At 39.7% G+C, this 12,989-nt stretch overlaps 1 protein-coding gene across 1 annotated transcript; it reads left to right on the top strand.

Annotated features, from left to right (window-relative positions):
* Positions 1-299: 299 nt before the first annotated feature.
* On the top strand, positions 300-12,462 carry appl1 (adaptor protein, phosphotyrosine interaction, PH domain and leucine zipper containing 1). The gene is made up of 22 exons (XM_077572362.1): positions 300-476; positions 2,056-2,154; positions 2,257-2,316; positions 2,585-2,656; positions 2,732-2,819; positions 2,891-2,932; positions 3,189-3,247; positions 3,318-3,464; positions 3,545-3,627; positions 4,803-4,964; positions 5,419-5,607; positions 6,314-6,356; positions 6,436-6,492; positions 6,604-6,695; positions 6,776-6,955; positions 7,630-7,682; positions 7,783-7,957; positions 8,120-8,156; positions 8,237-8,377; positions 9,381-9,431; positions 9,505-9,594; positions 9,917-12,462. The coding sequence occupies exons 1-22, from the start codon at positions 423-425 to the stop codon at positions 10,070-10,072; spliced, it is 2,130 nt and encodes a 709-aa protein (XP_077428488.1). The 5' UTR covers positions 300-422; the 3' UTR covers positions 10,073-12,462.
* Positions 12,463-12,989: the final 527 nt, after the last annotated feature.

Below are 12,989 nucleotides of genomic sequence, written 5' to 3'. Positions count from 1 at the left end.
TTCTGGTTGTACTCCATAATATTTTAATGTAGCAGTGGCCACCACAAATATGACTAGATGTTGACAAAAAGTAAAAGTAAAAATAAAAAAAAGCTGATCCAAGTTTTGTTGAAAGTGGCCGCCATTGTGTCCTGGCTAAACGCAATAAAGGCGACCCTGCACAGAGCCACAATGGCACCGTTTCTCTTTTAACCAAAGAGCCAATCAAAAGCTTGGACGTCTTCATGTGTCCAATCAAAACCTTGAACGTTTTCATCTATCCAATCAAAAGCCAGTTGGGACAAGGCGGAGTTCTTTCTGGCCCTTGTTGTGGATTCCGGGTTATCCCCCAAAAAATAAAAACCCATCAAAGTGGGAGTTGACGGGCTAATTTGTTGTAGTCTTTTATCTCGTCTGTTGTCGTCTATCGTCAAGGAGTAGCCATGCCCGGGATAGAGAAGCTTCCTATCGAAGAGACGCTGGAGGACAGCCCGCAGGTTAAGAAAAAAGAAAGCAGTTCTGATTTGTGAAGATTTATGCTTACACGCTAACGTTAGCCGCTAGCTCGCTACTATGCTAACAGTAGTGTTTGTCAACAGCTAGCCGCATACTAACGGCTAGCAGTCGGCCGTTGCGAGACGGAAGGCTGAAGCAAATTCGGCCCAGCTAGCTGACACATCAGCTGATGGATGTTTTCCATCGCTCCGTCACGGGAGGCGTCTCCTATGGGCTGGGAGCCATATTTGCTTTCTTCCGTAGCCGCCCGGCTAGCTCCTTCCTGTCATCTTAATGTGAACGTTACATTGTTATTGTTGTTTATTTGGAAGCAGTTGACACCGACAGGCAGCTAAATGCATGATGTAGCTACCTGCCGATGTCCCGAAGACCCTGCTGTGAAGTCGCAGGACGGTCACTTCCTGTTTTGACAAATCAGTGCTGGGTTAGGAAAGTCGTTTGATCATTTATTCGATGTCCATCCTGAGGTCCAAGCACTAGTCTAGTCTTTGTCCTCACTAGTAAGACAATTCAGTACACTTGTAGAATGACTCTCTTGCAGTTTTGGGGAACATCCACTTTTTCCACTATGGTATGACATTTCTGCACTAGTGGGACAAATCTGGCATACTAGTAGGACAACTACAAAATAATATAACCAGTTAGGCAAAATGGAGAAACTGCTATTTGGCGTTTTGGTAGAAATGGGACAATGAAGCCTTGTGAAGCTTTTGAGGCTTTTGGCTGATTGATTTGGAAAAAGAGTCAAAAGTTTCAAAGCCCCATAAGATAGATCGTACCGGTGACATCTGGTGGTCAGCTGGAGTCATAGCAGCTCTAATCTTCAAAGTGATTCGCCTGATTGATTTCTATTCCAACATAACACCAGTACATTCAGTCTTACATTTGTGTCTGTCTAATGATCATCAGGTACACATGGAAGTGTTGCAATATTTTGACACTGTACCAGTACTATGGTTCAATGTGATGTCCTGTTACTCGTTCGATTTTTATAAACACACAGCTATTATTACCTGAAACATGCTTAGTATTTGTGCCCACTAGTGTTACTAGTGCAACTTAGTAGTTTACTAGTAAGGTTTTTTTCTTGTCATTATGGCAAACCACTTCTTTCTTCCTATGTTTTTATGCTTCAATGTACAGTGCAGTTAATGCCAGCTATTTGTCCGCTAACAAGGCACCAATGAATGAGTGTGGGTGCCATTTTAAAGGAAGAGCACAAAACTAGGTAGATAGATGCAAATAAATTGCGTTTAGTTATGTGTTACTGAAAAAACTAGATTCTTGTCAGTGTTTCCCACACCATGTTAATACTTGGGCGGGCCACCCAAGTAAACTGTCCACCACCCAAGTAGATTCCAAGAAAACTGAATAACAAATACATATTTTTTAAAACTGCCGTGACCAGCTATACCGCATGTAACATTAGTTCATCGTCACTCACTTGTGGGTCATGAGGTTAGAGGAGACGCAAATAGCAGGACTGGGAACACCCACCCGAGTCCACCCACCCAAGTAGATTTTAAATCTGTGGGAAACACTGCTTCTATATTATTTCAGACGCGGTCTCTGCTGGGAGTGTTTGAGGAGGACACGGCAGCCATGTCCAACTACTGCACAATGCTTTATCAGGCCATGCATAGGATCTATGATGCCCAGGTACAAATACACACGTGCCCATTTGACAGGTATAGAGGGAACCATTGACAATGGAGGTCCTTGGTGATGTGTGCATGTTTTTTTTGGTGGGGGGGGTTTCAGAATGAGCTGAGCGCAGCAACACATCTCACATCCAGACTGCTAAAGGAGTATGACAAACAGGTTTGGAACTTAAAATATTGATTCTTTTTATCATCGCTATCTAATGGAAAAAAACACATTTTTGTTGTTATGAAAGCATTAAAACAGTGTTGCAGTGAAATATTTTTTAAAACGCGGTGATAACGTCATCATTTTTGCTGGCATTTTCATCAAGTTTAATCTCTAAGGCTGCTTTGCATGTGATCAGATAAAGTCTTGGTGAAGCAGCATGTGGCACCTTTATCTTCTTCTCTTGACCTAAAGCAATAATCCAGTTTGGTGTTTGTAGCGTTTTCCTTTAGGGGGCGACGATGAAGTAATGAGCTCCACCTTGCAGCAGTTTGCTAAGGTTATCGATGAGGTGAGTGTGTGACTCTTGTTTCATCTTTCTCGTGCTTTCAAGCCTTTTATGATGTTTTCTTTTTCGGTTGGCTAGCTGAGCTCCTGTCAAGCCGTTTTGTCGACCCAGCTGGCCGATGCCATGATGTTCCCCATTTCGCAGTTCAAAGAGAGAGACCTCAAAGGTATTTGGATGTGAAATATAATTTAATGTCACCTTTAATAAAACATCATGTTTTTGTGTGTGTGCCTACAGAGATTCTAACTCTGAAGGAAGTCTTCCAAATATCCAGCGATGGTAAGTTACCTTAATTTACGACGGCGACTGCTAACATGTAACCCATCACACAAATATTTGACAAATAATATACAAATGTTAGAGAGGACAAAAAGAAAGACTACTGTATAACAATTTAGAATTTTTGAAAGTAGACAAACAATGGTAAACAAATACACAAAAACTTTTGGGAAAAAAATTGAAGTAGATATTAGAGGCAAATATGCAAAAATGTATCTAAAGGGAAGATAAAAGTTTCGACTGGTATACATTTCAGATCATGACACCGCCATCAACAGATACAGCCGCCTGTCCAAGAGGAAGGACAACGACAAGGTGAGCGCCTTAAAACAGTTGCCGATCGTGCGCCGGGGATATCTGACGTGGCCGTCGCTGTGCGTGGCAGATGCGCGCCGAGGCGGTGGAGGACGTGTACACGTCGCGCAAGAAGCAGCACCAGACCATGATGCACTACTTCTGCTCCCTCAACACGCTGCAGTACAAGAAGAAGACGGCGCTGCTGGAGCCGCTGCTGGGATACATGCAAGCTCAAGTGTGTTGGGAACGCAAACGCCGCGAATGCTTCACTTTGACGAGTTGCTTCTTTTCTTTTTCTTTTTTGTTCATCTGCAGATCAGCTTTTTTAAGCTGGGCTCAGAAAACCTCAGCCAGCAGTGGGAGGACTTCCTGGCCACCATCGGGACCAGTGTCCAAAAGTAAGATGCTTCTCCAGCATATTGGCTTTATTATGTCACCTTATCCATTGCTAATGGTATGCTACACGTCAAAACATTAGGTACACTTGCACAGGCTAATAACTCTCAACATAATATAAAAAATACCTTAATAAGGATGGTAAAAATAATGCAAATATGTAAAAATAATATGACAAAAGTATTAGAAGATTTAAAAACAAGAAACAATTTACAAATACTAGGGGAAAAAATACAAAAATATAATTAAAAATGTTTTTTTGTAAAAATTAGGACCAACATGAAAGAATATCATACACAAATATGAAAATAAAATTACCACATTATTATGAAAATACAAAAGCATTACAACCTAAATACTCAAACATGTAATTATAATACTGTACAATGAATATGAAAATGATAGAAATATTTATAAATAGAGAAAAAAAAAAGCACAAATATGAGAAAAACAATCAAAAATATTATATTGAAAAGCCCCTAAAATAATTACAAATAATAATGGCCACAAATACAGAAATATAAAATAATAAGAAAATGCAAAAGGTTAAGAGAAAAATGCATTTGATAAAACCATACAAAAATAGGATAAAAATGTTAAATATTAACTCATTCACTCTCAGGCAGCCATTTTCACTGAAGCAACCCTCTTCACTCCTGGCTGTTTTACTGGATTTTGACAGATTTTGCAAGGCCCACAGAATATTGTTCTAATGCTATAAAAACATGGAACCTACCAAAAGAAGATTAGAGTCTCCTCTTTCATCAGGAAAAAAAAATATTTCTATCTGTTTCCATTTTGCAACAATTAGCATTAGAATATAGTTAAGTATCATCATTACTCACAAATCTGTTTAGAACACTAAATATTCATCATAGCCCTGGTTGATCTCGTATACTCTGCTGCCACCTGCTGGCTGCTTTTGTAATAACTAGTAACTACCATTGCTTCAACCTTTCTCTTCAGTTCAGAGGCTGCATCAAAGCCTTCTGTATGCTCTGGTAATATTTAAAATTGAACATATTCCTACATTTTTGGGAGCAGATGAGTTAAAAAGATTAAAAAAATAACTAATATATTAAGAAACAACCCAAAATGTTTATGGTCATAGTGCTGTGACGACTACTAACTATGTCAGTAAGGATAATTGCAACGTGCGTCGGTGCTTTTGCATCAGCGTGCGTCGGGAGATGGAGGAGGAGGTGGGCCACATGCAGCAGAGCATCGAGCAGATGGAGACGTCATGTGACCCACTGTACGCGCCTTGCGACCCGGACCCGCTCCACTCGCCCGTGTGTCGCACCCTCACCCAGAAGCAGGGCTACCTCTACGTTCGCAAGTAAGTATGCCGCAAAAAGCGACTTTCCAGAATGAGTGCTGGGCGAGTCATCCGTTTTATTCAAAAGTTCATTTGTCAGGTCGATTGATTTTTTAAATGTCATCAATTCTCTTAACGGCTGCTCATAGCACGTCCCCGCTGATGTTCACTGCTTCCATTAACAACATTGGCTGCGAACAGAGTGGAGCTAGTTTTCAGAAGCACAGTCAAATTAGCCACATTAGTGATGTTTTTGACTTTTCAGACCCCTCTAGCGACTAGCAACTTAGAAACAGGCAACATGAACGGAAATCATTTTCGCATATTTCAACTTTCTATAGCAAAGGGGCAAAATTGTTAATCAGAAATTGGATTTTTGCAGGGGGAATGCTAGTTTTTATTTTCAGGCAATGTATTTAAAAGCTCTACCGCTGTGCAAGAAAGGAAAAATAAAATCAACGTGTGACCCTCACAGTAAGACGGGCTTGGTTTCGTCGTCGTGGGAGCGTCAGTACTTCTTCACGCAAGGGGGCAACCTGATGCAGCAGGGCCGCGCGGAAGTGGCGGGCGGCCTGGTGGCCGATTTGGACAACGCATCCGTCATGGCGGTAGACAGCGACGACCGCCGCTTCTGCTTCCAGGTCACGTCCTTCGACGGCAAGAAGTAAGAGGCCGTCACTGTTTCAATGTTTTCACATTCTACACATGGAATGAATTTCAACCTTTCATGCAAACAAAAACAGTATAACAACATAGAAGTTGGGTGAAATATACACGCATTTAGAAAAATATACAAAATATAAGACAATGCATTCACAAATATTATGTTCTTAATATATTATAAATACATATTTTAACAGACGAAAAATACGGAATCCTTAAAAAAAATACACAAATATAACAAGTATCCAAATAATCTACAAAAAAGGAAAAATATTAGACAAAAAAATAATAAAATGAAAAATGCACACATTTTAGAAGTGACACAATTACACACAAAAATAATACAGAAATGTGAAAAGATACAGAATTACTATGCAAAAATTCTTGAAACAGTACAAAAATGTTAGAATAAAAACCTGTATTAAAACAAAAAGTATTGGGAAAAAAACAATGTACGAATATTAGAAATAATACAACAATATTATTTTAGTACACATTTTACAAAAAATACACACAAATATCGGGAGAAAATAGAGAACATTTTGACAAATTAATTGAGAAAAACTGTCAAAATATTAGATGGGGGGGAAAAAATCCCATGACCTGGACTGCCCTCCGTCGTGTTTTGTATCTGTCGTTCTCGCACCTGAAAGATAAAGGATTGCGTAAACGTTTGTAAATATTTTTTGTTTGTTTTGCATCATCAGAGTGGTGACGCTGCAGGCGGAAAGCAGGAAGGACTGCGAGGAGGTAAGAGAGTAAAAAATCTCTGCCGTTTTCTGTTGACGGCTTCTCTCTCACCTTCGCCTTGATGCTCTTCGCTCGCCAGTGGATCGCCACCATCAACAACATCTCCAGACGCATTTACCTGAGTGAGAACGCAGAGGTGTGTTTGTGCGTGCACGAGTGAGTGAAAGTGAGACTTTTGAGTGGATGTGAGTGAGTGAGTGTGTGCGTGAGACAAAAACACCCCCTTCACGTCACATTCCGCCAACAGGAAGTGGCGGCCAGAGTCAACCAATCAGCCATTGAGGCGGTCACGCCGTCGCCGTCCTTCCAGCAGAGGCACGACAGCATGCGGCCTGCCAGGTTAGCAGTGTATGCGTATGTTCGTGTGTGTGTGTGTATTCGCACCCTTAAAACAATCCACTAACTTAACGTCATGGCAGCAAGAGTCGCACGGGTCGCACCGGCAGCATCAGCTCGGTGGGATCCGAGCCGTCGCCCGCCCTCTCCGCCCTCTCATTGGACGCCCTGGTTGCCCCGGAAACGCCAATCCAGTTTGACATCATCTCCCCCGTCAGCGAGGATAACGCCGGGCACGGCAAGACGGCAACGCAGGCTGGCAGGTACCGCTTTGCAGCCAAGGAAATTATTATTATGAGTAGTAGTGTTATTGTTGCCATAAAAATCATAATAATTATTATTTATATATAACAGATATTTATTTTTTCTGTGTGACACATTTGTGATATTTGGTATTTAAATTTTATTGTGGCTATGTTTTATACCTTAATTGTAATTGTTTTCATATACACAATGATTATGTCATTATATTCATAGAAACATATATTAATTTATGTAAACATTAAATCTAAATATGTGTATCACAGCTCTTTTGAATGAATTAAATTATTGGTTTAATTCCATTTTTAAACCTGCATACTTGTTTCAACACGTAAATATTATTTTATTGAGCAACTTGTGTAAAGAAGTTAACGTTTTTGTTTGATTGAAATTCAGCAAAATATAATTAGCATTGTGTATAGAACATATAACATCATACTATAACATATTAATGATCAATTAGTCAAACTTACTTATTTATTCTTATCAATCACTGCTACATTATCATTCTCAATCGTAACTTTTCTTTGCTAATTGGCTGCTGCGACGTCCATTTTGGACATCCACCTCTACGTTTACAAAATGGCTCCTTGCGCAAAGCCAGCATAAATGTCAAATGTTGTGTTTTTATTCGCGATCAGCAGTTTTGTGTGTGTTTGTGCATGTGTACCGACAGGAGAAGTAATCCTTTCGGCGAGTCGGGTGACAAAACATTGGAGGACAGCGAGGGTATGCTACACTCTCCAATAGCTCATTACTGCCCCTTGTGGCCAGGAGATGACCTACAAGTATTTATAGTCCCATCTTTTTGGGGGGTGGGGTGTTCCAGACTCAATCCTGCACCAGCTCTTCATCGCTCGCTTCCTGGGCTGTATGGAAGTAAAGAACGCCGAGTCTCCGGACGTCATCCCCGAGACCATGAGGCAGATCCTGGCGGCGCGCGCCATTCACAACATCTTCAGGATGACCGAGTCGCACCTGCTGGTCACCTGCGACTGCCTCAAGTAACCGCCTCTCCTCATCAGTGTCTTCAAATGTGCAGTGCATCCAAAAGAATATTTTACACATGTTGTCATGTTTCAGCCTTGTTCCAAAAATGGATCAAATTAGAAGAAAAACATTCTGCAGATTTTTTGTGGTCATTTTTTTCTTTTTTTTTTCTGCAGGCTCATTGACCCGCAGACACAAGTGACACGACTCAGGGTAAGCCCACGTTGGCGCTCGTCACATTGGGACCACCGCAATTGTACTTTCAACCGCTGCGTGTTTGTGTTCCCCATCAGTTCCCTTTGTCCAGCGTGATCCAGTCTTCGTCCCATCAGGACAACAAGAGACTGTTTGGATTCATCCTGCACTCGGCCGGCGGGCATTCCGACGGACGAGCCGTCTGCTACATCTTGGAGTCCAACGACGATGGCGAGAAGGTTGAGAAGCTAGTCACACCTTGTATTCATTTTAGGGCTGTCAAAGTTCAAACGTTAACTCTGGTTGCTTTTAAGGTAGCGCAGGTTGTGTTTGAGCAATAAACATAACTACACGCTTTAAAGCAAAGCGTTTCATACATGTTTGTGTATGACATTCAGAATATTTGTTTACGTCAAACTATTGTGGTCATTTTTTTCCTCATTATAAATATCATCAGTAATTAACTGATTCGAAAAGAGGAGGGTGAGCGTGCAGTGGGTCAAAAATGTGGAAGACGTCCTCATAACATTAAAGTTGAAAGAATTAACGCAAAACAGGTGCTCTTCAAATACTGATAAAAAGCCGTTTCAATTAAGTGGTTAATCGTAATGAATCCAAATTCTAAGATGTGATTAATCTGATTGAAAAATGTAATTAGTAAAAGCTGTAATTATTTTAAAATTTATGAAATAAATGTCTTATCTTAAAATTCCATACAGAATGCCCCATAGAACATTTTTAAAAATTAATGGAAAATGAAAAATATGTATGTTGCTTAAAAAATGTATTAACTCAGTTTCCACTTAAATTCTACACATATTACCCCTTAATAAAAGAGAATAAATATTTTTGAAATTAATTTTTGTTTATTTTTAAAAACTCTTCATTTTTTTTTAAAGACAGAAATTTTCTCATTTAGTTTGTGCATTTTATTGTGAAGCTGCATCCCCAAAAATTGTTCTCTTAAAATTGTGCCCACTAAGCGACCATATTTATGGAAATGTTTGCAGATTTATTAAACACCTTAAAATAATTTTACATTGCGTGTGTATCGTTCCTCACCAGCTTCACTTTTTCCATGTTTAGTGTCTTTACAGCCGCATTTCAAAACGGATTAAATTGCACACCCAATAGATTCTGCGCATAATTATTTTGAAGCAAAACATTTTTCTCATGTATTTATTGTTAAAGATTAACTTATCAATTTCCGCTCCGTTGCTACTTTTTTAAATTTTCTTTCAGATCTGCGACAGCATCGGGCTAGCCAAGCAGATCGCACTCCACTCTGCGCTGGTGAGTCTCATTTACCTTTGTAAAAAAAATGAGATTATTTTTTATTTTTTTACTGACTGGTGTGGTGTCGTAGGACCGCAAGGTCGCGGAGAAGCGCAAGGAGCAGGACAAAGCCAAAGAGAAGCAGAAGGAGGAACTCAGCAAGCAGAGACAGATAGAGAAGGTGACCTTGTCTCTTGCCTTTTGAACGAAATCTGAAGCATCAGCTCACCAAAAAATTGAAGTGACGGCTCGTAGCTGGTAGCGTTGAGGATTCATTTTAATGTGATTGGTTCAAGGAACATTCCCATCGCTGATATACAAGAAGTAACATGAGCAAGCACTATTGATCCTAAAGGCCCTGAGTAGATTTGATCAACATTAACAGCCGATAGAAATGCTATGAAATAAGAAGAATGGAGAAATTCGTCATGTCAAAAGGTGGCTACCTCCAAATTTTACATGCATGCAATCACACAACGAATCTTTTTGGTGGCGTCGTCCAGGACCTGGAGGAGCAGAGCCGCCTCATCGCCGCCTCCAGCCGTCCCGCCAACTCCGCCGGGGCCGACGGACACTTTGTGGTACTGAGCAACAGCCAATCAGAGGACAGTGATGCCGGCGGGGACGAGGGCAAGAAGAAGGGCGAGTCCGACGCTTAGCCACGCGCCAGAAAATGGGTACGAAGCCTTTGCACGTCCGCCCCATGCTCAGGAATCAACACCCGCCCGCCCGGGCTGCCTGGGGATGAAAAACAAGTTCGTCACAGACTTTTTTTTTCTTTTAGTTGGTGTTTCAACAAAAAAAAAATCTTCTTTTTTTTTATACTTGGGCAACAATAGATATACAACCTTCTCGTTTCCTATTCTCATAATCATTTTGTCTTATTCTGAAAAGTCCTTGCAGGTTTATTTCGGCATTCTGCACTGTTTTAAAGCAGCCGGTTATTATGTTGCACTTTTAAGGCTGAGTCCATATTTATTCACGTGCGCTGTCTTGACATAAATGCGTCGTGACCATGTAAACATGGCCACTGTTTGAGCCAAGGCACATATTGATGCATAAATGAGAAAAATCTTGTGGCCTACACTCTAAAAAAAGTTGTGTCCAAAATAACCCCCAAAAATGGACCGATCCTCTACTTGGGTCTATTTGATTCATCTGTGAGTCAAGAAATTGGTCCTTTGGTGTAAAACAACTCATAAATATTGGTCAGATCCTTTACTTGGGTCAAAAAATTGGGTCATTTTGTATAAAACAACCCAGAAAGTTGGGTCAAATTGACCCATAAAGTGGATGGGTCCATTTTTGATCCATAATTGGGTTACTTTTAACCCAACTGTTTTTAGAGTGTGCCGCCAAACAAAGATGTCACACAAAGTACAGTGAAACCTCACATATTTGAAGTTCAGCATTCGCTTATTCGTACTTTTTTTCTTTCTCAGTATTCCTTTGGGGGGGCATCTTTGGTAGCTTTTCATTTAGGCATCAGTAATGCATTGCCACCATCTTGATTTTTGCTTTTTGCTTTTGGGCGGCATGGTCCATACAGTGAAGCGTGTTCCAGACTCAGCCGTGATGAAAATCTTCCATTTAGAGCAGTGTGTCGAGGTACATACATCAGTTGGTGTGCCGTAAGAGATCATCTCGATGGAGAAGAAATTCTCCAATGTCTCTTGGATGAAAAAAAGATGCATTTACTACAAAAGTAAAAGACATTTGTCCATCTATGCTAGCGATGTTTTAGTAACAGGGAAAGCGACTAAATACTCTTCCACTCGATGGCAAAAGGTACATAATTAAATTGTGTATCCACTTTTTGTGATTTTTTTTTCCTTCTTTTTTTATGGAATGCCGTGAGATTTTTCTTTTCCCAATGTGAAGTATGTGCCTTGGTTGGGAAACACTGATTTAAAAAGACTATTGACATTTAAAAAAATCTAAACTGGTTTTACCCCTCCCACATGCTTTAACCCCATTTAAAAGTATTAAAGTGCACAGTGCCTTGCACGTCAAGAAATGTGAGACGTAGAACGCCGCTTTGATTAAATGCTTGAAGCTGTCGCTCTCATTTGAGGATTATTGTAAATCTAAGAAAAGGTTCAACCAAACCACAGCATTTTGTCTTAACAAAAGTCCAATAGCTTAATGCTAACATATAATGCAAACCGCCATTGACGGGCTAATGGAAAGTATCGTCGATTCTAAGGCAATTATAAACCTTCAAAAACTGCTACTTTAACACACATGATCAGCAACAAATGCAAACAGGCTTACATTTATCCACTCGGTGGAGGCCTCTTGTTGTAAATGATGTCTATGGCAGTATGGAAAATCGCATGAAAAGCATGCCACTCTCAATTTGGACCTAAAATATCGCTTAAAAACTGACATCGGGCTGTTAATGACAAAGCGCCTAATAGCAGGGGAACACTAAGCTGAAATAACAATGATCGTTATGACTTTTTCTGTTGTATGAATGTCAACACAGCCCCTTCGTGTACCTTCTGCCATCTAATGGAAGAGTATCTTATCATTTTGCTCGTCACAATACATCGCTGGCATAAATAGATGAACAAAGATACAACCTTTGTGGTAAATAAAGTTTTGCCGACCAATTAGGTCAAATTTTCTAATTAGCGGTTGGGAATCACTGCTTTTTGTGGCACATGTTCAAAAAAACTGAGGGAACCTGAATGCACCACCGCCAAAACTGTAGCCTCTATTTTCTAAAGTATTACCAAGCAAATCATGCGACATGTGACAGTCACAACAACAATGAATCAAGAGCAAGACATGATGAAGATGGATGATGATAAACATAGAAAGTTTCTGGACAGCAAATAGAGGAAAATGTTTACTGATTAACAGTTGGGTCACTTTGTTGGGAGTTTTTGTTTTGTTTGTGTACTGTTGACCATTGGGCACTTTACTGACGCCATATTGTTCTAATGTACATATACACCTCATGATCAACGTCTCAAGTTTGTGTCATTTAACAGCAACAAAAAAAAAAAAAAGCTTTTTCAAGATGAATAAAGCACTAACTCCACCCGCCTGGATTGACTTTAGTTACATATCAAACACACCCTGTATTGAGCAAATACACAGGATATATTTTATCATTCCATATTTACAAATGTCATAATCACACACCAAACAAACTCTTATTAGTTTTAGTTACTTTGAATTATATATTTATATTTTTGTAAATAAAATTCATACTATATTTTCCATTTAGTATCAGCTTACCTTAATTAGGTATTACAATTGAGTTTTGCTCAATCAAATCCATCAACTATATAATTCAATTGAGTAATGTAAAGTTCATTTGAATAAATCAAATCCAACTAAATTGAAAATTCAATTAGAATACATTATACTATTTATTCTATAAGAAGAGCCCATTGCTAATTAAAAATCCAATCAAGTAACTAAACATTAAATAAATAAAATGTCCTTACGTGAATCAACACCAATTAATTCATTTTTAAAAGCCTTAAAATGCTTAAAAATGCCATTAAACCCGACAATGGAGAACCGTGAGTATACGGGCGCTCTGTCTGTCTGTCTGTCTGT

The sequence above is a fragment of the Vanacampus margaritifer genome, chromosome 8 (genome assembly GCF_051991255.1).
Source record: "Vanacampus margaritifer isolate UIUO_Vmar chromosome 8, RoL_Vmar_1.0, whole genome shotgun sequence".
Classification (NCBI taxonomy): Eukaryota; Metazoa; Chordata; class Actinopteri; order Syngnathiformes; family Syngnathidae; genus Vanacampus; species Vanacampus margaritifer.
Note: the sequence above shows the minus strand (reverse complement) of the source record. Positions and strands in the feature narration are given on the sequence as shown.